Source organism: Mirounga angustirostris, unplaced genomic scaffold (assembly GCF_029215605.1).
Source record: "Mirounga angustirostris isolate CCGP_5_RB_7025 unplaced genomic scaffold, mMirAng1.0.hap1 SCAF_5, whole genome shotgun sequence".
Classification (NCBI taxonomy): Eukaryota; Metazoa; Chordata; class Mammalia; order Carnivora; family Phocidae; genus Mirounga; species Mirounga angustirostris.
The window spans coordinates 155402484-155428432 of NW_026991713.1; the positions used below are offsets into that span (position 1 = coordinate 155402484).

Below are 25949 nucleotides of genomic sequence, written 5' to 3' on the forward strand. Positions count from 1 at the left end.
AACCAGGGGAACAGCTCAGGAAATGCAAGCGACTGTGCTGCTCACCTACCAGCATGTCCTGGGAAGACACCCAGAGCCCCCTCCTCAGCACTCACCCAACAAAGCAGCTTGTCTGTGGCACGTCAGGAGGCACCAAGTTGCTGCAAAGCCCCCAGGGTCTCCCACAGGGTGGTGGCAGAACCTACTGGAACCACAGCCCTGGCTCTCTATCCTGGGGCAGCCAGAGTCGGGCTGGATCCTTGGGCTGCTACAGAAGTCCTTCCTGCTCTGAGATGCCCTGGGTCAGCAAACGCAGAGAAACCTCCGCGTCCCGGTGGAGGTGCGCGGGCGCCCTCTCCTGGCCGCACTGGGAATCCCTACAATGCTCAAAGCCATGGCCCCTCAGCTGGAGGGACAGAGCATGCTCAGGTCCAGCCAAGCCATCTCTCTCCATGACAGATCCTGAGGCTCGGCCCCACAAGTCCATGCAAAAGGACGTGTGCCCATCTTCCCAAGTGAAACGGCCTCTGCAAAGCTCAGCCCTAGGAAGGTGGGAGCTTTGGGCTCAGGGAAATCTGATCACCTGCTTTCCCACCTTCTCGGGTCCCAATGCTCAAAGCACCTACACATCGACCTCCTCCACCCTGGTCCACGGTCCACTTCCATACACCTAGACCAGCAACCTCTTTTCATCCTTGAAATTCCTCTTTGTCTCTGCTTCTCTCTACCCTGTGTCTCTCTCTTTGTTCCTCTCACTTTCTAGGACTTGCCCAATCCCCCCACCACTCACTCAGTGTCTCTCTCCCTGACAGTCTCTTTCCCTATCTCTCCGCAGGCCCTCAGGCCTTCTGCTCTGTGCAGCCCTGTCCAAGACCACAGGGAACCACCTCTCCTGTCTCCCCCTCTCTCCTGCCATCATTCGGCCCAGACCCTGCTCACAGGGCATGGCAATCCCATTGTCAAAGGCTGCTCAGGCTGACCTTGACTACAGCAGTGCAGTTACCAGCCACTCCTGGGAAGCATGTGGACAGACAGACCTGGACACCTTGGTGGCCCAGCCACGACCTCAAATTTGTTCATGGATTTGTTTCTGTCGTCTTCAATTTCTTTCACCAGTGTTGGACAGCTTTCAGAGTACAGGTGTTTCACCTCCTTGGTTAAGTTTTTTGCTAGGTGTTTTAAATGTTTTGGTGTAATTGTAAACAGGACTGTGTTCTTAGTTTCTCTTTCTACAACTTCATTAGGAGAGTATAGAAACGCAACAGATTTCTGTGTATGAATTTTGTATCTAAAACTTTATTGAATTTATCGATCACTTCTAGTAGTTATTTGGTAGAGTCTTTAGGGTTTTCTATGTATAGTCTCATGTCATCTGAAAATAGTGAAAGTTTCTTTCCTGTGGCAGAAAACCAAAAGGAATCCATGGCTGGCATGTCAACCTAAAGAAAAAATATCAGACAAGTGCCTAGAAATATCCAAGAAGTTTATATGTAATCTTCCTTTCTTTTTTTGAAGATTTTTTTTTTTTTTGGAGTAAAACAAGATTTCATTGTTGACAAGGTTACTTCTGAGTTGCAGAAATTCTTTTGGTTTTTCCCTGTACTCCCCCATTCAATCTGGACTGCCATAATGAGACAGACAGAAAGTGTGAGGACACTTTTTTCTTGCATCTCTAGTGGAAACCTTAGCAGCAGACAGGAACTGCTCCAGGTCTGTCAAACGGATGCATTATTTATTTATTTTTGAGAGAGAGAGAGAGGAGAGGGAAAGACAGGGAGAGAGAGAAGCTCAGGTAAGACTCTGATGAGCATGGACCCCAACACAGGGCTCGATACCATGATCCTGATCTTAAGCAACTGAACCACCAAGGTGCCCTGAGGGCTATTTGTCATCTTTCAAAATTGAAAAAGAAATTCAAATCAACAACTGCCACACGATTTTCAAAACATTCATCACAGTAAGCAGTACATTTTATTTTAGTTTTAGTTTTTTAGTTTTTTTCAAAATTTAAATTCAGTTAATTAGCATATAATATAGTATCAGTTTCAGAGGTAGAGGTCAGTGATATCAGTCTTATATAATACCCAATGGCAATTACATCACATCCCCTCCTTAATGCCATCACCCAGTTACCACATCCCTCCACCGTCGTCCCCTCCAGTAATGCTCCGTTTGTTTCCTATGATTAAGAGTCCTTATGGTTTGTCTCCCTCTCTGGTTTCATGTTCTTTTATTTTTCCCTCTCTTCCCCTATGACCCTCTGTTTTGTTTAATTCCACATACTAGTGAGATCATATGATAATTGTCTTTCTCTGATTGACTTATTTCACTTAGAATAATACCCTTTAGTTCCATCCAGCTCATTGCAAATGGCAAGATTTCATTTTTTGATGCCTGAGTAGTATTCCATTGTGTATATATATCACATCTTCCTTATCCATTCATCTGTTGATGGACATCTGGGCTCTTTCCATAGTTTGGTTATTGTGGACATTGCTGCTATAAACATTGGGGTACAGATGCCCCTTCGGATCACTACATTTGTATCTGTGGGGTAAATACCCAGTAGTGCAATTACTGGATCATAAATTAGCTCTTTTTACAACTTTTGAGGAACCTCCATACTGTTTTCCAGAGTGTCTGCACCAGCTTGCTTTCCCACCAACAGTGTAAGAGGGTTCCCCTTTCTCTGCATCCTCACCAACATCTGTCATGTCCTGTCTTGTTAATTTTATCCACTCTGACTGGTGTGAGGTGGTATCTCATTGTGCTTTTGAATTCTATTTCCCTGATGCCAAGTGATGTGGAGCATTTTTTCATGTATCTGTGGGCCATTTGTATGTCTTCTTAGGAGAAATGTCTGTTCATGTCTTCTGCCCACTTCTTGACTGGATCGTTTGTTCTTTAGGTGTTGAGTTTGATAAGATCTTTATAGATCTTGGTTACCAGTCCTTTATCTGATAGGTCATCTCCAAGTATCTTCTCCCATTCTGTTGGTTGTTTGGTATTGTCGACTGTTTCCTTTGCTGTGCAAAAGCTTTTTATCTTGAAGAAGTCCCAATAGTTCATTTTTGCCTTTGTTTCCCTTGCCTTTGGAGAGATATCTAGCAAGAAGGTGCTGCGGTCGAGGTCACAGAGGTTACTGCCTTTGTTCTCCTCTAGGATTTTGATGGATTCCTGTCTCACATTTAGGTCTTTCATCCATTTTGAGTATGGTGTAAGGAAATGGTCCATTTTCATTCTTCTGCTTGTGGCTGTCCAATTTTCCCAACACCGTTTGTTGAAGAGACTTTTTTCCACTGGATATTCTTTCCTGCTTTGTCAAAGATTAGTTGACCATAGAGCTGAGGGTCCATTTCTGGGCTCTCTATTCTGTTCCATTGATCCAGGTGTCTGTTTTTGTGTCAGTACCATACGTTCTTGATGACTACAGCTTTGTAATACAGCTTGAAGTCCGGAATTGTGATGCCACCAGCTTTGGTTTTCTTTTTCAACATCCCTTTGGCTTTTTGGGGTCTTTTCTGGTTCTGTACACATGATAGGGTTATTTCTTCCAGGTCTGTGATAACTGTTGATGGTATTTTGATAGGGATTGCATTGAATATATAGGTTGCTTTGGTAGTGTAGACATTTTAACAATATTTTTTCTTCCAATCCATGAGAATGAAATGTTTTTTCATTTCTTTGTGTCTTCCTCAATTTCTTTCATGAGTCTTCTATAGTTTTCTGAGGACAGATCCTTTGGGCTCTTTAGTTAGGTTTATTCCAAGGTGTATTACAGTTTTGAGTGCAATTGTAAATGGGATCGACTCCTTAATTTCGCCTTTCTTCTCTCTCATTACATAGAAAAGCAGCTGATTTCTGTGCATTGATTTTATATCCTGCCACATTGCTGAATTCCTGTATGAGTTCTAGCAGTTTTGGGGTGGAGTCTTTTGGGTTTTCAACATAGAATATCATGCCATCTGCAGAGAGTGAGAGTTTGCCTTCTTCTTTGCTGATTCAGATGCCTTTTATTTCTTTTTGTTATCTGATTGCTGAGGCTAGGACTTCTCGTACTATGTTGAACAACTGTGGTGATAGTGGACATCCCTGTCATGTTCCTGTCCTTAGGGAAAGAGCTCTCAGTTTTTCCCCACTGAGAATGATATTCACTGTAGGCTTTTCATAGATGGCTTTTATGATATTGAGGTATGTTCCTTCTATGCCTACCCTGTAAAGAGTTTCAATCAAGAAAGGATGCTATTCTTTGTCAAGTGCTTTTTCAGCATCTATTGAGTGGGTCATATGGTTCTTGTCTTTTCTTTTCTTTAGGTAGTGTACCACATGGATTGATTTGCAGATACTGAATCACCCTTGCAGCCCAGGAATAAATCCCACTTGGTTGTGGTGAATAATCCTTTTAATGGACTGTTGGATCCTACTGGCTAGTATCTTGGTGAGAATTTTTGCATCCATGTTCATCAGGGATATTGGTCTGTAATTCTCCTTCCTGGTGGGGTCTTTGTCGGTTTGGGGAGCAGGTAATGCTGGCCTCATAGAAAGAGTTCGGAAGTGTTCCTCCCATTTCCGTTTTTTGAAACAGCTTCGGAAGAACAGGTATAATCTCTTCTTTAAATGTTTGGTAGAATTACTCTGCAAAACCTCTGGTCCTGGACTCTAGTTTGTTGGGAGATTTTTGATGACTGCTTCAATTTGCTAGCTGGTTATGGGTCTGTTCAGGTTTTCTCTTTCTTCCTGTTTCAGTTTTGGTGGATTAGACGTCTCTAGGAATGCATCCATTTCTTCCAGATTGCCTGATTTGTTGGCATATAGTAGCTCAGAATAAGTTCTTATAATTGTTTGTATTTCTTTGATGTTGGTTGTGATCTCCTCTCTTTCATTCATGATTTTATTTATTTGGCTCCTTTCTTTTTTCTTTTTGATAAGTTTGGGCAGGGATTTATCAATCTTATTAATTCTTTTAAAAGAACCAGGTCCAAGTTTCATTGATCTGTTCTACAGTTATTTTGGTTTTTATTTCCTTGATTTCTGCTCTGATCTTTATTAATTCTCTACACCTGCTGTGTTTAGGCTTTATCTGTTTCTCATTCTCCAGCTCCTTTAAGAGTAAGGATACGTTGTGTAATTGAGACTTATTTCTTGTGAAAGGCTTGTAATGCTATATGCTTCCCTCTTAGGCCCACCTTTGCTGCATCCCAAAGGTTTTGAACTGTTGTGGTTTAATTTTCATTCGTTTCCATGAATTTTTTAAATACTTCTTTAATTTCTTGGTTGATGCATTCATTCTTTAGTAGGATGCTCTTTAGCCTCCATGTATTTGAGTTCTTCCAGATTTCCTCTTGTGATTGAGTTCCAATTTGAAAGCACTGGGGTCTGAGAGTATGCAAGGAATAATCCCAATCTTTTGGTACCAGTTGAGACCTGATTTGTGACCCAGTATGTGATCTATTCTGGAGAACGTTCTATGTGCACTGAAGAGAAATGTGTATTCTGTTGCTTTAGGATGGAATGTTCTGAATATATCTGTGAAGTCCATCTGGTCCCCTGTGTCATTCAAAACCCTTGTTTCCTTGTGGATCTTCTGCTTAGATGATATGTCCATTCCTTTGAGTGGGGTGTTAAAGTCCCCTACTATTATTGTATTATTATCAATGTGTTTCCTTAATTTTATTAATTGGCTCATATAGTTGACAGCTCCCATGTTAGCAGCATAAATATTTACAATTTTTAGATCTTCTTGTTTGATAGACCCTTTTAAGTATGATATAGCTTCCTTCCTCAGCTCTTATTACAGTCCTTGGTTTAAAATCTAATTTGTCTGATAAGGGTTACTACCCCAGTTTTCTTTTGATGTCCATTAGCACGATTCCACCCCCCAATTTCAATCTGGACGTGTCTTTGCATCTAAAATGAGTCTCTTTAGACAAAATATGGATGGGTCTTGCTTTTTCATCTAGTCCAATACCCCGTATCTTTTGATTGTCCATTTATCTCATTTACATTCAGAGTAACTATTAAAAGATATGAATTTAGTGCCATTGTATTACCTATAAAAGCGCTCTTTCTGTATATCGTCTCTGTTCCTTTCTGGTTTGTGTTACTTTTGGGCTCTCTCTTTGCTTATAGGATCACCTTTAATATTTCTTGCAGGATTGTTTTCGTGATCACAAGTTCTTTTAGTTTCCGTTAGTCTTAGAAGCTGTTTATTTCTCCTTCTATTCTGAATGACAGCCTTGCTGGATAAAGTATTCTTGGCTGCATATTTTTCTCATTGAGCACCATGAATATATCATGCCGATCCTTTCTGGCCTGCCAGGTCTCTGTGGATGGGTCTGCTGCCAGTCTTCTGTTTCTACCCTGGTAGGTGAACCACCTCTTATCCGGAGCTGCTTTCAGAATTTTCTCTTTGTCTCTGAGGTTTGCAAGTTTCGCTATTGGATGTTGGGGTGTTGACCCACTTTTATCAATTTTGAGGGTGGTTCTCTGTGCCTCTTGGACGTGGATACTTGTTTCCTTCCCCATGTTAGGGAGGTTCTTCACTATAATTTGCTCCAATATACCTTCTGCCCGCCCCCCATCTCCGTCTTTCCTCTTCTTCTGGGATCCCAATTATTCTATTATTGTTTCACTTTATGGCATCACTTATCTCTCCAATTCTCCCCTCATGATCCAGTAGTTGTTTTCCTCTCTTTTTCTCACCTCCATATTCTCCATAGTTTAGTCTTTTATATAACCAATTCTCTCTTCTGCCTCATTTATTTTAGCAGTCTCCATTTTTGATTGCATCTCATTAATAGCATTTTTTATTTTGACTTGGTTAGATTTTAGTTCTTTTATTTCCCCAGAAAGGGATTCTCTAGTGTCTTCTATGTTTTTTTCAAGCCTAGCAAGTATCTTTATCATCTTTATTCTGAACTCTGGTTCCAACATCTTATGTCCATACTTATTAGATCTCTGGCAGTCAGTAATGCCTCTTGTTCTCTTTTTTGAGGTGAGTTTTTCCATCTTGTCCCTCTGTCCAGCGAAGAATGGATGAATGAGAGAAATACTAAAATGGCAACAACAACCCCAGAGAAATATACACTAAGCAAATCAGATGATACCCGAAACTGAAAAAAAAAAAAAACAAGGAGGAAGGAAAGATGGTGGAGGCGTAGGGAACCCTATTTCAACTGGTCCCTGGAATTGAGCTGGATATCTACCAGACCACTCTGAGCACCCACGAAACCAGCCTGAGATGTAAGAAGATCTGGATCTCTACAAGCAGAATATCACAGGCGGTTGGTTCTGAGGTATGAAGCCAGAAGCCCTGATTCCGTGGGCAGATATCAGAGGATAAATGGCAGCGGGAGGGTGCCTGGCCGTGGGGATTCTACACTGCTGGTGAGTGACTGCCTTGTGTGCTGGGGATGGGGCACAGACTCGCAGACCGGTAGTGGTGGGGAAAGAACTTTAGGGCAGCCCTCGGGGCGGAAACCCAGAGCAGCAGGGTCGCACAGGTGCACTGGGAGCGACTGGTGGTTTTAGAAGCATAAAGGGCAGAGACGTGCCCCGACCCGGAGGCAGGACTGGGGGTCCTGCGGAGGGGCGCACAACCAAGGTGCGGCAGTTTATAGCAGCACGGACAGAAACGGAGACAGTGTGGCCTGGAGACCTCACTGAAGAACAGACTGCGATCTCTCTGCTCTGAGGCAGAGGGTTGGAAACAGTCTCTTCTGCTCTGGCTCGTGGAAGAGACGCAGAAAGGTGCCAGGGAAAGCTGCCAGAGAACAAAAGCCCCCAAAACTGATTCCTGCTGAGCCCATCCCCCGCCACAGGGGGGCAGGGCAACTCCGCCCAAACAGGGTTGCCTGAGTAACAGCGCAACAGGGCCCTCCCCCAGAAGACAGGCTGGGAAAACAAGAGGCCAGCAACCCTAAGGTCCCAAGAAAACAAGTGCATCTTCCTTGGGTTCTGGTCAATAATTTGGACTCTATACATTCCCTCAAACATCCATCAACAGAATGACTAGGAGGAGGAACCCCCAAAATAGAAGACTCAGAGATTATGACTTATGCTGTAGATTTAGAAATGAATGCAGATATAACCAAGATGTGGGAGATGGAATTCAGGCTAGCAATTGTGAAGACAATGGCTAGAATGGAGAAATCAGTCAATGGCAACATAGAGTCTCTAAGGGCAGAAATGAAAGCTGAATTGGCAGAACTTAAAAATGCTATCAATGAGATCCAATCCAATCTAGATAATCGAACAGCTAGGGTAAGTGAGGCAGAAGAATGAATAAGCGACCTGGAAGACAATATAATAGATAAAAAGGGAAAAGAGGAGACCAGGGAAAAACAACTCAGAATCCATGAAAATAGAATCAGAGAAATAAGTGACACCATGAAGCGTTCCAATGTCAGCAAAATTTGAATCCCGGAGGGAGTGGATAGAGAGAGGGGACGGGGAGATGTATTTGAACAAATCATAGCTGAGAATTTCCCTAATCTGGGGAATGAAACAAACATTCGTGTCCTAGAGGCAGAGAGGACCCCTCCCAAGATCAAGGAAAACAGGCCAACACCCCAGCATGTCGCAAACCTTAGAACCAAGGAAACCATCTTAAAGGCAGTTAGGGGGAAGAGATTCCTTACATAAAGAGGGAGGAACATCAGAATAATGTCAGACCTATCCACAGAGCCCTGGGAGGCCAGAAAGGGCTGGCATGATATATTCAGGGTACTAAATGAGAAGAACATGCAGCCAAGAATACTTTATCTGGCAAGGCTGTCATTTAGAATGGGTGGAGAGGTGCAGAGCTTCCAAGACCAGCAGAAACTGAAAGAATATGTGACCATTAAGCCGGCCCTGCAAGAAATATTAAGGGGGGTTCTATAAAAGGAGAAAGACCCCAAGAGTGATCTACAACAGAAATTTACAGGGACAATCTATAAAAACAGTCTTCACAGGCAACATGATGACAATTAATTCATATCTTTCAATAATCACTCTCAACATGAATGGCCTAAATGCTCCCATAAAACAGCACAGGGTTGCAGATTAGATAAAAAGACAGGACCCATCCATATGCTGCCTACAAGAGACTCATTTTGAACCTAAAGATACATCCAGACTGAAAGTGAAGGGATGGAGATCCACCTTCCATGCCAGCAGACCTCAAAAGAAAGCTGGGGTAGCAATTCTTAGACAAAGCAGATTTTAAACTAAAGTCTGTAGTTAGAGACATAGAAGGACACTATATCATTCTTAAAGGGTCTATCCAACAAGAAGATCTAACAATTGTAAATATATACGCCCCCAACATGGGAGCAGCCACCTACATAAGCCAACTGTTAACCAAAATAAAGAGTCATATTGTAAGAATACCTTAATAGTAGGAGACCTCAATACTCCACTCTCAGCACTGGACAGATCATCTAAGCAGAAAACCAACAAGGAAACAAGAGCTTTGAATGACACACTGCACCAGATGGACCTCATAGGTATATACAGAACATTCCACCCTAAAACAACAGAATACTCATTCTTCTCAAGCGCACATGGAACTTTCTCCAGAATAGACCACATACTGGGTCACAAATCAGGTCTCAACCGATACCAAAAGACAGATTATTCCCTGCATATTCTCAGATGGTAATGCTTTAAAACTGGAACTCAATCACAAGAAAAAATTTGGCAGAAATTCAAACACTTGGAAGCTAAAGACCACTCTGCTCAAGAATGTTTGGGTAAACCAGGAAATCAAAGAAAAACTTAAACAATTCATGGAAATCAATGAGAACGAAAACACATCGGTCCAAAACCTATGGGATACTGCAAAGATGGTCCTAAGGGGTATATTCATAGCCATCCAAGCCTCACTCAAAAAAATAGAAAAATCCCGAATTCACCAACTAACTCTACACCTTAAAGAACTAGAGAAAAGGCAACAAATGATGCCTAAGCCATGCATTAGAAGAGAAATAAGATTAGAGCAGAGATCAATGAATTAGAAACCAGAAACACAGTAGATCAGATTAATGAAACTAGAAGTTGGTTCTTTGAAAGAATTAATAAGATCGATAAACCACTGGCCAGACTTATCCAAAAGAAAAGAGAAAGGACCCAAATTAATAAAATTATGAATGAAAGGGGAGAGATCATGACTAACACCAAGGATATAGAAACAGTTATTAGAAATTATTATCAAAACTACATGCCAATAAACTGAGCAATCTGGATGAAATGGAGGCCTTCTTGGAAACCTATAAGCTGCCAAGATTGAAACAGGAAGAAATTGACAACCTGAATAGGCCAATAACCAGTAACGAGATTGAAGCAGTGATCTAAAACCTCCCGAAAAACAAGAGTCCAGGGCCTGATGGATTCCCTGGGGAATTCTACCAAACATTCAAAGAAGAAATAATACCTATTCTACTGAAGCTGTTTCAACAGTAGAAATGGAAGGAAAACTTCCAAACTCATTCTATGAGGCCAGCATTACCTTAATCCCCAAACCAGGCAAAGACTCCATCAAACAGGAGAATTTCAGACTGATATCCCTGATGAATATGGATTCCAAAATCTGCAACAAAATCCTAGCTAAGAGGATCCAACAATGCATTAAAAGGATCATCCACCACGACCAAGTGGGATTTATCCCCAGGATGCAAGGGTGGTTCAACATTCGCAAATCAATCAATGTGATAGAACACATTAATAAGAGGGAGAAGAACCATATGGTCCTCTCAATTGATGCAGAAAAAGCATGTGACAAAGTACAGCATCCTTTCCTGATTAAAACTCTTCAGAGTATAGGGATAGAGGGAACATTCCTCAAGTTCATAAAATCCATCTATGAAAAACCCACAGTGAATATCATCCTCAATGGGGAAAAGCCTTTCCCTTAAGATCAGGAACACGTCAAGGATACCCACCCTCGCCACTACTGTTCAACATAGTACTAGAAGTCCTAGCAACAGCAATCAGACAACAAACAGAAATAAAAGGTATTCAAACTGGCAAAGAAGTCAAACTCTCTCTTTTCACAGATGACATGATACTTTATGTGGAAAACCCAAGATTCAACCCCACATTACTAGAACTCATACAGCAATTCAGTAATGTGGCAGGATACAAAATCAATGTACAGAAATTAGTTGCTTTCTTCTACACTAACAAGGCATTCAGGCAGGAATACAGGTAAATCCACAGGATACTGTGACCAAAGTTCAGGGAGAATCAAAGTGAAGGCACGGCGGTGACTCAGATGCAGAGGCGTAGTGACAGGGATCCAGCGAGGGTGGCTCCTGGTCAATCCTGAATTCCCCACGAAGAGTCTGACTCAGGCTGAAGGCCAAGGCAGCCACTCTGCTGGTCTTGGTCCCGTCTTCACTTTTTCTCACTGGGGCCCACAAACTCAGGCAGACAAGATTCCCCAAAGGAACCGAGTTCAATTTCCCAAGTCTCCACCACATTCTTTCACCCAGTTCAGAACCTTCAGAAATTCAGAGGAAACAACAATCCTTATAGATTATGAACGAACAGCTTTATGGCAACCATGACGTTCTGATACAAATAATTGCATCATCCACGCTGTGTGATGGACACAGGCAGCAGCTCAGTGTGGATCTCACGGTGTCCTCACACTCACTGCTCAAGCTGCTGGCCTGCAGGAACGGCCTCCGCTCTACCCGAGAGAGGCCCATCCACTCCCCTGAGCACCTCCATCCTTCTCAACCACAGCCTCCTGTTTCTAGTGACTCATGGCTCCCTCTCTGGTCCTTCAGATCCATCGCTGGGGCTTCCCTTATACGGAACACAACCTCTCTGTCGTTTAATGAATGTGTCCCTCGTTGCTCTCAGACACCTGAAGTTCCCTCCTCATCCCTCCCAGAGCACAGAATAGCGTCTCTGCACAGTGTGCATGCGCATACCTGCTGTGCCCAGCTTTTGGAGAAGAGCGGCTCTCCTTCACCAGAAAGGGACCTGCCAACCACCTCAGTATGAGTGAAAGACAAAGTCCCTCAAAGGCGTCTCCTGAGCAACCTGAAGAAAGTGATCATGTCCTTAGCAACATTCACTCTCCCATAACATGAGAGGCCTGCATGCAGGACTGCTATTCCTTATGGAGGATGCCCCAGCGTCTGTATCTGACCCACGTCAGAGAAAAGACGGAAGACCATCCCACTGGAAGTGACTGAGCAACATTCCAACAAACCATCTACACCTGCCTCCAGCATCTGCCACTGTTTCTCACTCTCACCTCCCTTACCGGACAAGAGGGTTTCCCACAAGTATCCACTGACTGCCGAGGACAAGGGACAGACCCCTGCCCTAATGATTAATCAAGGGACCATAGCCCTGCTTCAGGTGTTTATATAACTGAGGAAATGAGAGCTTAAACTCAACACGCTGAAAACAAAGTGAGAGGTGTGTTTCATCCCGCCCAGAACAACAACTGTGGACTCTGGACGTGCCCGACGGTAAGAAATATATGTCTGCCATTGTGCGATAGAGACACTTCCTTCCCAACAACGGCACCTCCCCCCGCTCAGTGTGTGGAAATAGCCCAGCACAACACCTGTATGTCCTGAGAAACTTCAGGATGTTACAGCGCCCCCAGGTGGTTTTCCCCTCCCAATGTCAAGGCCTCAGCACAAACTTGGCCTTTGCCCCACCAACTCAATAAGAAAGAAGACAATACAGATTATAAGTCAAATCATACAATTCATATCATCAAACCCTGTGGTGTAGGTTCGTGTGCAGGGTAAGGATGCAGAGACCACTGGGTGGGTGGAGGGAGATGTGCCCCAGGGCCCCAGGATGGTGATGAAGGGGGATCCATGGGGTATGGTGGACCCAGTGGGCCGGGTACAGGAGCAGGTCCTCTTGCATCCACAGGGTTCTGCAGAACAGAAACCAAAGGAATGTTGCTATGACAGACAGAAGCAGAACCCCCATCAACCTGAAACCCAAAGAAGCAGGGGTCAGCACGGTGAGAAGTCCAGAGAAGCCCAGTGTCCACACGTGGAAACACAGCCCCTCGTGGGTCCAACTGCTGTCCACCAGCCCCCGCCTGACCCTGCTCCGCTTCCCTCCCTGACAAAGGGGTCTTCTTCTACTCTCCCAAGTGCTGTCCATGGCCACAGACACCGCTCAGGAGACAGGAGTTTCTGGAGTCCTGCAGCAGACCGGAAAAAGTGCTGAGAAGAACACGATCCCGATGAATTCGTGAGACCCAGCTCTGTGGATCTGCGTCACCGACATTCCCATGCTCCTCAGCTCAGGCACAGAGCAAATGCATAGTCCTTGGTGCCGAGAACCACTGAGGGCCCATTCTGCATCCCCGGATGCAAACCAATGTGTCTGGAGAGCAGGCGTGACCCTCCCAGGGTGGATCAGGAGAGACGCTATCAGTCGGCACAGCCAGCAAACCGCATCAGAACCCGCTCACGGGAGCACGACTGAAACGTGTGTGAGCCGTGGGCCCTGCAGGGAGTCACCGGGATTCCCTCTTCACGCCTGTGCTCCGGGGGGCATTTTCTACCACACAGCTGGCCCCTGTCAGAGTTCACCTTCATCTCACCCAGGGAGCAACTGGAGGGATTCCGGGTCGCGTCTTTACCCACACAGATGGAACGCACGTGAGGTCGCAGCTCACCTTGTCCACCAACACTCACAGCTGCCCAAAGCACGTGGCACAAAGTGTGAGGCAGGGCATGGCTTTTCCCGTTTCCAGCTGTGAGGATTACCGCAGACATTCTCCCAGCTTAGTCTCCTGACCCGAAACCCAACACCACTACCGCTCCCGCGGGAAAGCAAACTGCAAGGAGTCAGCGGGACTGGCCGACTTCAGTGTGGAGTGAGATATTGCTCTCCTCCAGGAGTTTACACACACACACACACACACACACACACACACACACACACAAGGGCAGGGTCCTGCTCTCCTTCATTTCTAAGCACGTGGAGCTTCAGGACGCCCCGCGTAAGGTGATGATTTGGAAACAGAGAAGTCTGTAGGCTCCGAATGAAGACTGGGCATATTGAAAGGTCAATGACACCACACACAGATCTCAGGACATACCCAATAGACACAGGTCAGGACAGGGTGCCCAGACAGGAACAGCATTCCAGAAATGGTTACACCTGAGAAAAGACACAGTATTTACCTAGTCCTTCTGTGGGACCTTCTTGGGCGGGGTGCCACTGTTGTCCCCTTGAGAGCCACAGGTTTCTGAATACGACCGAAGCCCTGCAAGGGACAGAGGTGGATTCAGACTGGCCTTGACCATGCAGGATGCAAGCCAACCCTCTACACCTGCCCCACCCTATTCCACGCTCTCCCACTCCCACATCCCTTCCAGATTCAGAGCATTTCTCACAGGTCTCCTCTCACCCCTGCGGACAAAGGAGAGACAAGTCCCCCACAACTGAGGATGTGATCAGTCCACCCAGTGACAGATGTTTTCAGAGCTAGTGAATAACACTGGACAACTGGGGCCTCCACAAGTAACAGTGATTTGAGGTTGTGCTTCATCCATCCCAGGGCCCAAAACATTGTGTCTGGGCAGTGCCCATGGGCAAAGCTTTTATGTCTGTCCTTTGCAAACTGTCACTTTTCTTCTCTATGGCAGACACCTGCTGCCCATTTCTGTAGGGTGAAACAAGACAGTCCATGAAATGGATGTCCACAGAAAGGTGACGAATGCTACTATGTCCTCACTCAGGTCGATCCTTGCATTGCAAAGCCTTCTGGTACCTCCTCTACATCTTCTCCACCAACAGAAGTACTTAAACTATGAATAGGCTTTACGATTCAGGTCATCCAGTTCAGATCATCTTACCATGTGTAGCAGGAATGAGCTGTGGTTGAGGCCCCCATGTCCACCCATGTGGAGGAGGTGGAGGTGGCCCATAGCCAGGGAAGCCTGGTAAACCCTGCCCCATGTGGTAGGGCATATGGGGGGGCCTTGGAGCATGAGGAAACCCTCTCACATCTGTACCGACCTGCAGAACAGAGGACAAAATATTTGGGTAAGACAGCCAAAAGTTGCAACACCAAGAGATGAAACCCAAAGAGCAAGCTCTCAGCATCTGGCTCCTTCCCCAATACCACGTTCCAGGAGAGCCACGTCATGCTAGAAAACTTTGTCCCTCCCAATTGCTGCCTACTATCATAAGGGGGGGGACGGGGAAGGAGAAAGGATGTTACAGGAATAACCTACTGTCATCAAACATCACTACCCAAGTCTGCCAACATTCACTACCAAGAAGTAGAGTCTTAAAGGGTGAAAAGGGATCACTGGAAACAAGTAAAGCAGCCCACACTCCAGACAGGGAGGCATCGACATCGTGGACAACACTTCATCTTTCCTCTTCAACCACCGCAGAAGATTTGGGTTTGTTAAGAATAGACAGAATGTGATGAAACTGAATGCCCTTTCTCCACAAGGAATCCGAGCCACTCGAGGTGAATCCCTTGCCTGCAAAGCCCCTGACTGTCCCCACCTGCCTCACTTCCTGACAAAGCGGTCTTCTACTCTCTGCAGTTTCTGTCCAGGCCACAAAGACCCTTGAGGATTTAGGGGCCTGTGGTCTGATAGGGGACCTGGAAGAGGGTTTTCTGAGAGGAACATGATACCAATAGCCCTTATTTAAGTGCAGCGGCTGTGTTTATCTTAAAACACAGTCATTGGAATTTTCCGCACACTGAGTTCCAGAGCAATTTTGTCCAGTGGGAAATTAAGATGGGAAGGCTAAATAAGGCTAACTTTTGTGAATTTTGAGAATTCACAAAAATGTGTATGCTTTCTGACGGACAACTCCAGAGCGTGTGATGAGAGAAGAAACCAGCTCTCACAGTGACCTAAGACCAAAAGGACCTGCTCCTAGAAGCCCAACTGCAGGGCTTGTGAGGCCCGGGTCATGCAGCTAATCACCGACATCCCCGCTTCAGAATGTGTGTGCCAGGACACCCCCCACTTTGGAAATTCACAACAGTCGTTGAAAGGGTACAAGTAGAGGGATTCTGTACAGCATTTGTACCAGCAGAAGGAAAACAGGGATGACTTATGAAACTTGCCCTATCTAAGAACATTCCAAACTGCAAAACAGACAATAGAAAATGGAGAGAGAGTTTCCCCTAGTTTCCAGTTGTGAGGATTACCACAGACCTTGGCACAGGTAAATCATCGAACCCCAACATGAACACTACACCAATCGCACCTGATCGGAACCTACTGACTGGCAGTCAGGCCGGCCAGAGACTTCACTGTGGAGTGACGTGTCATCCTCCTCGAGCTACTTTCCCCCACAGGCATTGTGCGTGGGCAGGGGTGGACGGATGGACACAAACACACACACGCACGCACACACTCACACACACAAGCACACACGCACACACAGTGAGCGCCCTGCCATCCTTCACCTCTAAGCACCCGTGGCTTCAGGAGGTGCCACCGAAGGTGAGGATCTGTAATGGAGAAGCCTGTCAGCCCCCGGGTGAACTGCTTGTATTTTGAAAGGTGAACGACACCACAGACAAACCCTAACCCACCCAACAGACACAAGGCCAGGACAGGGTGCTGCTCAGAAAGGGAAAAGTTTCCGGAACACCTGGTAGAGGCCACAGTAGTTACCTTGCTCATCCCTGGGTCTCTGTGAGGCTCGGTGCCCCTGTTCCCCATGGGAGACCCACCAGTTTCAGCATCAGACCAAAGCCCTAGAACAGATGGAGGTGGATTCAGACCAGCACTGACTGTGCAGAAATCAAACCAACCCTCCAAACCCGCCCCTAACACGTTGCCCTCTGTCCCACTCTTGGGTCCCTTCTCAGACACACAGCATTTCTCAAAGGTCTCTGCTGACCCCTGAGGACAAGGGGGAGACCTCTGCCTCTCCCCCTCGAGGATGGGACCACCATCGCCCAGCTTGCTTCAGGTGTTTTCATAGCTAAGGGGACAGCAGTAGACTGCTCTGGGCTCAACCAGCTAAAAATGGATAAACCCTCAACATGAACGGCATGCATTCTCGTCTCAGGCCGCCAGTTGATGGTTCAATCCTTCAGTCTATAGATGAGGCCTAGCATGTGTGGCTGGCTATTACATAAATATTGAAGAGAAGAATTGGAGTACACTAATCGTACAGCCAGGAGCAAAGTAAAAATAGGCAGATTGAGAAGTAAAGCTGTGGCTTTATACCGATAACATTAGAGGAGTAAAATGCATGAATTTCATGGATTAATATAGGACTGTAGATGACGAATAAAACAAAAATCAAGGAACCTCCATAAAGAGTAAATAAATGCCATTTTTCTCCATTTCTTTTTTTCCAAAAAGTCTTCACCATTGCATCAAGGTGGGAAGGGAGCTCGGGCCCACAACTCCTCCAGGCTCAGCTCTTCAGTAGGTGGGTGGTAGAGGAGGTGGGAGGGTCTGCAGTCACGGGAGGGGCATGAGCTCCACCTGTCACAGGGACAGGTGCCCTGCGGCCGGTGGGCACCTGAGGAAAGCACCCTCCTGTCACCCCTTCAGACAACCCGCTGTCCTTAGGTAGTGCTTGTGATTCTCTCCAGGACACACAGTGATCACCCACAGGAACGGGAAGGACACCATGTGCTCTCCCAGCAGAGATCAGGCTGCTGCATTTCACAGCACGCTCCCTACCTCTCTGCACACGGTTCTGTGTCTCAGGTCTTCCCGGCATCGGTTCCTGCCTCATGGATCCCTCAGGCAGCATCTCTCTCCTCATCATGTGCAGTCTTGAAGACAGAAAAAGAATGGACGTCTATAAGAATGACACCACCATGTCCTCTACTAGACACTAAACAGCTTAGCCTTGACCCCTCAAGACGCCCAGAAAAAGGCACGTCAAAATCACACACCTGTGTTTCACATAGGCGTTCTCCCTCCTCTGCTGCACTATCTTCCTCTCCCAAACCTGAGCCTTGATCTGGGGGAGAAAAACACATCCACCTTCAGCTGTGCCGGACTGGGCCCCAAACGAAGAGGAGGAAAAAGAAAACACTTACCCAATTATCTAGAGCACTTCTCTCATGAGCTGCGATCTGAAAAAGTCAACACACCAAGAGCCCATGTTGGGGGATCGAAGGGCCACTTCCATCACCTGCAGGAGGCGCTAAGGGGCCAGGAGGTTGGGGCACAACTCAGGTTACCTTGTGTTGGAAGGTGAGCTCTGCCTCCTGCAGCTGATCTTGCATCTCTCCAATTTCTTGCCTGTGAGTTATAAGTGCTCTCGTCAGATAACACCCAATATTGGCTGTGATTTTAAATCATCTGCCCACGTGGCCATTCTCCTCTTATCTGTCCCCTCATACAATTGATCCTCACACAGGAAACACTTTTCACATGGTTATAATGTACAGTAGGATCAAAGCTATTGTTACCTCTTTTCCGTAATCATTTTTCTTCCCCTGCAGGGTGCAGAGTTGACATAATTTCCTTACCCATTTTCAATCTCGCCCTAATTTATCACGTGACAAGGGTGCCATCAAGTGTGCTGGGCAACTTCTATCCTCGCCATGGCTCCCAGGGCGGCAAAGACCAGCGCCATCAGATGGCCCTGCCGGGCTTATGGGTAGGATGCATCCTACGACAAACTGCTTTCCTCCAGATTAGGACAACTGACACCACCCCCAGGGACGATGGCGTGGAAGAAGGCTCCACAGAATCAGGCCAGCGCTGGGGATCAGGACATGTTTAGTAATGAAATTGCTTTGTTCTTTCTAGAGCTTAACTTTTTGTGTCTGTTAATTCTCTCCGGATATGCCTCTGAATTTTTGTTTATATTACATGTGAATTGAGTCTAAACAATGAAGAAAAGTTAAAAATACAAAGTGAACAGGGATTTCAGGAGCCGCTAATATTCAGTGTCTGAACTCACTTGTACTTGTCCGTTGCTTCTGTGATTCCTTTCAGATTTTCCATGGCAGCGGACAGCTGACTCTCTGTTGCCTCCAGGTCACAGCGGGTCTTTGCAACCTTCCTAAGACAGGAAAGGTATAGACATGGTCCAGTAGCCAAGGTCCAGAAGTTCTGCCGTCATTCCTCCCAGCACACTGGATGGCCTAGATTCCAATGTCCCTCATAAATGCACAGACTGACAACACAAGGAGGGAAATGAACTGAAGGTCCCATTTAGGGTTAAAGAAAAATCAAACTCTGGATGCTGCCAAGTCCCTTGCAATCGGAGCTGTCTTTACACTTCTCTACTTCATTATCAACTCCTCAAGTAACATTGCAGCTTGTGTCCTCTCAGAGTTGGTCTTTTGTCGGAGACGGTGAAGGCTCCTTTCAGTTCAAAGTGAAAAACCAAGCCTGACCAACTATAGGATGAAGCAGGGGACCATCGTTAGTCGTACACCTCCATGGGGAGCCCTGATCCTCAGACCAAGGCTGTGCCTGACAAAATGAACCCAAAAGGAAGCCTTCCAGAATATGGCTTCATCAGCATGGCAACTCACTCCCAGACATCTCTGGGTCTACAACTACAACCCCTGCCTCCTCCTTTGAAGAGGCCAATCTTAGTACCAGCAATATGTCCTGAAGCGCAAAAGGCTGTGAACTGTCACATAGCCAGTGTGTTATCTCCACGCAACAGATTTCAGATGGAAAACTATCAATTGCATGGAGTCAACCGACTTTAACAAGACTGAGTTCACTGATAGTGAAGGCAGCAACGTGCGATGCTTAAAAAGGCTGCTTTGCTGTGCTGCCCTCAGACTCTTTTGCTCATGGTGTTGATTTAAAGGGTTTCAAGAGGACACCTCATTTCCTCAAGATCACATGCCAAAAGACTCTTAGAAACTGAGTCAAAAGCTCCCGACAGAGAAAGACACATGCATTTGCTTCTGGTCTCTCAGGCAATCCTTCAGCAAATGCTTTCTGGAGCGGCTGTAATGGAGTGGCTCAGTTGGAAGGTGTAGAAGACAGAAAGGTGGTCAGGACACTGTACCCACCCCCAAAAGAAATTTCCAATGAACTGAACCAAGATGCCAGTGACACAGAGCAGCCCCCATCCCCGCTGTGGGAAGGAATAACACAAAGCTGAGTCTCCAGGGAAGACAGGGAACAGTTTTGCTTTTCAACGTGAATGAGGGACTCTAAGGTCCTGATCTCCTCCTGAGAAAAGAAAGGAAACACTGGACAAAAGAGCAAACTCGTGAGGGAATGCACCCAATTTCTAAAGAGTACATGAAGAAACACGAGAACCAGATGGAGAAGAAGGAAGCCTAGGAGAAAGCCAGCCTGGCAGTGGGAGCCAATCTCCCCAGGACACATCAATACATTCTGGAACAGGCAAGTGAACTGTAAAGAAGCTGAACAACTTTATGGGCATGGGCTTAGAAGGAAACGAGTGAAGTTCAGGGTCAGCCAGCCAAGGTGAGCCCTAGTGAACCCGCAGGCTTTGGCTGGGACCCAGGAGAGTTACACCTAAAAAAATCCGGTGGATGGGAAATACCCTGGCCTTCTTAGGGACTGGGCGACAGTGAGTGATGTCAGTTGTATACTGGATGAAGGCATCCAGGACTGCTGGAGCCCCAACCCACTTTCCACAAGGAGACTCCCAGTGTTTCCGCAGCAAGACAATTCCATTTTTCTATCCCCATTATTGACCCAAGGCTCGTACTGAACCAAAAGTGACTGAATTCAGGGCTAATAAGAACATGTGATGACACGGAAACCAAAAGGACAAGGCAGACAGACCCAGAGGGGATCCAGGTATCAAAGGTTTTAAGGAGGGTACCTTCCCTCTTCTACTCCAAGGAGTCACACAACAAGCGTGACAAGCAGTCAGAACACAAAGGGAAATGCAGGTCACACACATCAAGGCAGCAAGGGCAGGCACAATTCTACAGAATGCATTTGGCAAAAATACTCTAGATCCAATTCTAAAAGAAATACACTTATCTAGACTGGCCGTCACCTAAATTCATACAATAGTATTGGTGACAATTCACACAAGAATAGCTTACTCTTCGGCAGCCGCTTGTCTTTGTTTAGAGAAATCCACCACGATATCCACTTTCCTCCTCAGCATTTTCAGTTCGGCTTCTTGAGTTGTTTTCAAAGAACTCAGGGCATTGCAATGGTCTTCCAACAATCGTCGACATTCTGGAAAGGATGAGTTTTCTTTTGTGTGTGTATGTGCACATGACCGGAGAACTTCGGTTTGATAGGGAAAGGAGAAGGGCAAGACCTTGAAGGCAGGAAGGCATTCCTTCCCTTCCCAATGCAAGCTCATTGCCACCATATGCGGATTTCTTCCCCCAAAAGAACATACCCTGCAGTTCTCGTTTTTTGGCCCTAAAGGCTCTCTGCTCTCCATCCTCGAATGCATCTTGGGCCTTCAAGACAGATATGAGAAAAGACATTCAGGAAATCATGATCACAGAACAACGTGAGGGTGTCTGACACCCTCCTCCTGCACAGGATCATGCAGTGCAACAAAGAAAGCCCTTAAGGCATAATGGAACAAGGAGGAAGTAAGCAAAGTGGAAAATAGTTCACGTCAAAGAACTCACAAATGACTTTCTTAGTGGCTTTCCTTCATATATATATCCACATACATACATATATACACATCTTCCCCTATTCACATTGAAAATGCTCTGTTTGGCATTAAGAGACGAAGGGACTGCACAGTTGGGTCAGCCATCGCCCTTCATCGCTCAAGTGTCTTGTGGGGATTTTCTACATATCTTGGAGGGCAGGGCTGAATGATGTGATCATTACCTCGCTGTGAAATCAACCATACTTCCTAGTCCTTATAAGAGCAAACCCCATCACGGTGGTTCTAAGTGAAATCCCAGCTCACTGCTCCGTAGGAGTTTCAGTTCCCAGAGGCCCACTCTCTACTGTGCTAAACAGCAAGCGAGGATGCTGCACTCATCTCACCCAGTGAACCAAAAGCCTGCCGGGGCCACATTAAGGTAAAACTCAACAGCCAGCTCTTACCACATCCTGATTCTTGACCTTCTTCTCTCTCTCAATTTGCAAGTGAGCCAGTGCCCAACGAAGGGTGTCATTTAAATTTTCATTAACTTCGTCAACCTTTTCGATGTTCTCCTTCAACAAAACATTTTGAATGAGTAATAATAATTCATTCCTTGGGGCACCTGGGTGGCATCTGGGTGGCACAGTCGGTGGAGTGTCTGACTCCTGCTTTCGTTTTGGCTCAAGGCCTGATCTCAGGGTTCTGGGATGGACCCCTGCATCAGGCTACACACTCAGCATGGAGTCAGCTTGGGATTCTCTCTCTCCTTCTGTCCCCTACCACTCACTCTTTCTCTCTCTCTCAAATCAATCAATCAATGTTTAAAATAATAATAGTGATAATGATAATGATGATAATTCATTACTTTTATTTCTGTTGTTAGGACACAATTCAGGCAAAGAAGGGATTCTTACCTTCAATTTAAGAACTTCCTCAGAGAGAAACTTATGTTCACTCTTAGTTTCTGCAACATGCTTCTTGCCTTCCCGGATCTATAAAACATATGAAAAAAGGAAACAGAATTCCAAAATAGCATCGTGTTACACAAACCTATCTACTAATGTGTGACTCCTTTCAAAATAGAGAGGCAGTGCTCTACATTCGTGAAGCTTCTCTTGAATCAGGACCATTTCTGGATCACATGAAATAGGTCAATAGGATGAACTACAAGAGGTGGAAGTAACCAAAATGAAATCACAAAAAGTATTTGAAAAGGCACTGATACCTTCAGCTCCCAAAGGGATATTTCCTGAGCAAGCTCCCTGTTTTCTGTCCTAAGTCGATGGATCTTCTCATTTATTTGTTGTAAGGTTACTAAAAGGAGAAAAAAGAATCGCAAAGATAATTAGCAAAACGAGTGACATTGAATAATCCCAGTGTATGAGCACCAGAGACACATTCTCTGACACTCGGGTGTAACTAACTTGTTAGCATTCCCATTGTGCCCTAAGGAAGCAAGTTTTAGCAGCATTTGAAACCCAAGACAACCTATTTTGGGGAGATTCCTACTTAAATTTTTTTCAAAGATAGAGAAACGCCCTCAAATGTCTTCTACGTTTACTCCCATCTGTAAGCACCAGTCTTGGAAAATGCAATCACTGCAAATGCTGATGTCATCCCCAGATATGTAACAGAAAAATCAAGCATCCTGTCAACTAACATTTCTCTCCTCCAATGATTAAGGTACAAAAATAGGTCCCTGCCAACAACCCAAAATGAACAAAACCATCCTTTGCTCCTGCTCAGCGCCATGTCCGTTTCCAGATCCTCCTTGGAATTCCACACAAGGAAAGCTCAAAATGGCAATTGAGTGACAACTCCAAGGCCTTCAGTGACTTTCTGCTGCTCACAGATTGCCTGTCATGAACCCTAGGCAGGGGCTCTGGAGGACAAGACCTTTGGAATCAAACACACTCGGGTACAAACTCCACGTTACAGTCTCTGGAGGGCCTGGATAACTCACACTCCCTGGAACACAAGCTTTTCTCATCCCAACATGAGAAGGTTACCCTCTACCCTGACAGGAAAACCACACTCATGAAGCGCCCTATCACAGATGGATAACACATCGAAGGTCGAGAACACAGACTCCTCTAACTGGCTCCTAATTCTCTCATCTTGGGGTACCTGCGTGGCTCAGTCGGTTAAGTGTCTGCCTTCAGCTTGGGTCACGATCCCACATCGGGTCATGATTCCACTCTGGGCCCTGGGGTCCCACATCTGGGTCTGCACTCAGTGGGGTGCATGCTTCTCCCCCTCCCTCTGCCAGCCACTCGGTCTGCTTGTGCTCTCTCTGTCAGATGAATAAACAGAATCTTTTAAAAAATAATAATTCTCTCATCTTACCTCAAAGTGCAAACTTCTCTTCTAGTGGCCCAATGTGAGCGCTCTCCTGCCCTGAGATCTCTCTTCTCACCACGCCCACTGCTGCACTCACAGGGACGAACACCAGCATTCGAGGGTTTGCTATGTGCCAGGCAGCCACCCTGGCCGTCAACAGACAGCACCGTGGAATCATCACAATCCATGAGGCCCGACACGATACATCAGCCCCACTGGCACACGTTCCTTTCCACTCATTCTCCCCTGGCAGGAAAGGCTCCCTCCACTTCAGACTCAAAACCATGGTTTAAACCTCTCTTGTGACACACGCTCTGTCTGGCAATATGTGGCTCCTTCTCTAAGTGTAGCCTGCTTGTTAGACTCAAAGAGTGTTTTCTCATCTTGACATTTCGCCAAGAGCCAGGTCATGGCATAGTACTCACTCCAGACCTCAGGCTCCTATCATCGCATGCCTCCTAAACATGTCTCTGCAAAATTACTCTTTCTATTCTCCCTACTCCCATGAGGTATACCTCCTCCTGGTCTCCTAAGAGATGGCAACACCCTCCACATTGTCACTTAGACTCCACATGGGAAAGAGAATGATTTTCAGGAGTTAACAAGTCACTTAGACATCAGAAGTCACCATATTTACCCCTAGTCGAATTATACCCACATCAAACACCGGTACTGAGAATTTACGACAATGAAAACTAAAGCCAAAAAACTTACCTTCATATCGCCGAGGCTTTATCTAAGAGAGGAAGAAACAAAATGAAGTTTGATGTCAAAACGTACTACTAGGAAAAATCTCTAGTTCAGGTCAATACCGAAACAGTCATCCAAGAAAATTACAATCATCATTTTGTATAGCAGAATGACTTCACAGGATTAAAAAAGAAGACAAAATTGGAATTTCCTGATTAAGTCATCATAGTTCACAATCCATTTCTGATAAGGAGCACAAAGGTATATAACTTAGTTTTGACCCCAAAATCTATTCACATACTGTGAAATGAACGTTCAACCTGTTCAATTCTTGACAGCGGACCATGCAGACATTTAAAAAAATATTCATTAATTCATCATTTCCGTAACTTTAATGCAACCCGATATGCACACTGAGTTCAGAAACGGATTATTATAAGATCCTGAAAGAAAGAAAATGGAAGGAAGGGAGGAAGGAATGTAGGAAGGAAGGCTGGCAGGTGAGCAAAGCTCTGACAAAATTATGCCGTTTTCCTTGTCCAGAAAGCTTCTCTGAACTATTACTAAGGGTTGGCTGTTTGCTGAATTCACACACAGTTATGGCACATCAGGTGCTATGAAGTTTCCCAGACTGCTACAGAGGGTCATCAAAAAGACAGAAAAGCCATCGAATGAGAAAAAGAGTGGCACGTGGCGAGAGACGAAGCATAAGCAACAAGAGAAATGACAGCGGATGTTTCAAAAGAGGGGAACCGGGCTATCCAGATCGAGTCACCCTGATAAATTATAGCTTAGTAAACTCTAGGCAAGACCCCATTTTGACACCATTAACATATTTCCCCGTTCAAAAGTTTTACAGGATGAGGAGAGGCTGAGGCCCGCCCCCAAATCTTGCCAGGATATTGGAATATCACCATGCTATCAACAAGCCAGTCATAATAACGTTGTTAGAGGAAAGTCCATCAGTGGAGGGCAAACAGAAAACCATGGTGATTCCTGTAACTTCACATGTTGCTTAGGAATCTCTGAGTTGCTCTGGCCCTTGTCACCGAGCCCCACAGGAAGGGGAAGTGAAGAGACAGATGAGCACACCAAAGACGTCATAGTTTTGTTTTCCTTTTTTTAAAAATTTTTTATTGTTATGTTAATCACCATACATTACATCATTAGTTTTTGATGTAGTGACCTATGACTCATTCTGCATAACACCCAGTGCTCCATGCAGAACGTGCCCTCTTTAACCCATCACCTGGCTAACCCATCCTCCCACACCCCTCCCCCCTAGAACCCTCAGTTTGTTTTTCAGAGTCCATCATCATCTCTCATGGTTCATCTCCCCCTCCGATTTCCCCCCCCTTCATTCTTCCCCTCCTGCTATCTTCTTCTTCTTTTTTTCTTAACATATATTGCATTATTTGTTTCAGAGGTACAGATCT

General features: G+C 45.5%; 1 protein-coding gene and 1 non-coding gene across 4 annotated transcripts in view; both read right to left on the reverse strand.

Annotated features, from left to right (window-relative positions):
* Positions 1-1574: 1574 nt before the first annotated feature.
* LOC135364627 (small nucleolar RNA SNORA31) lies at positions 1575-1708 on the reverse strand. Its single transcript, XR_010412071.1, has one exon. It is a non-coding gene; the product is annotated as a small nucleolar RNA SNORA31 (small nucleolar RNA).
* A 9006-nt stretch (positions 1709-10714) lies between these two features.
* LOC135364548 (transport and Golgi organization protein 1 homolog) overlaps positions 10715-25949 on the reverse strand; it is a 46240-nt gene continuing 31005 nt past the window's right edge. For all 3 annotated transcript variants that reach the window (XM_064592684.1, XM_064592683.1, XM_064592682.1), the window contains 15 exons: positions 24538-24559; positions 22709-22797; positions 22398-22475; positions 21945-22055; positions 21271-21334; positions 20963-21101; positions 18871-18972; positions 18143-18203; positions 17999-18034; positions 17852-17919; positions 17634-17728; positions 16608-16690; positions 14814-14976; positions 14139-14221; positions 10715-12871 (listed from right to left, as the gene is read on the reverse strand). In XM_064592684.1, the coding sequence (XP_064448754.1) occupies positions 14139-14221; positions 14814-14976; positions 16608-16690; positions 17634-17728; positions 17852-17919; positions 17999-18034; positions 18143-18203; positions 18871-18972; positions 20963-21101; positions 21271-21334; positions 21945-22055; positions 22398-22475; positions 22709-22797; positions 24538-24559 (1194 nt within the window). In that variant the 3' untranslated portion in view covers positions 10715-12871. The remainder of the gene's footprint in view (positions 12872-14138; positions 14222-14813; positions 14977-16607; positions 16691-17633; positions 17729-17851; positions 17920-17998; positions 18035-18142; positions 18204-18870; positions 18973-20962; positions 21102-21270; positions 21335-21944; positions 22056-22397; positions 22476-22708; positions 22798-24537; positions 24560-25949) is intronic.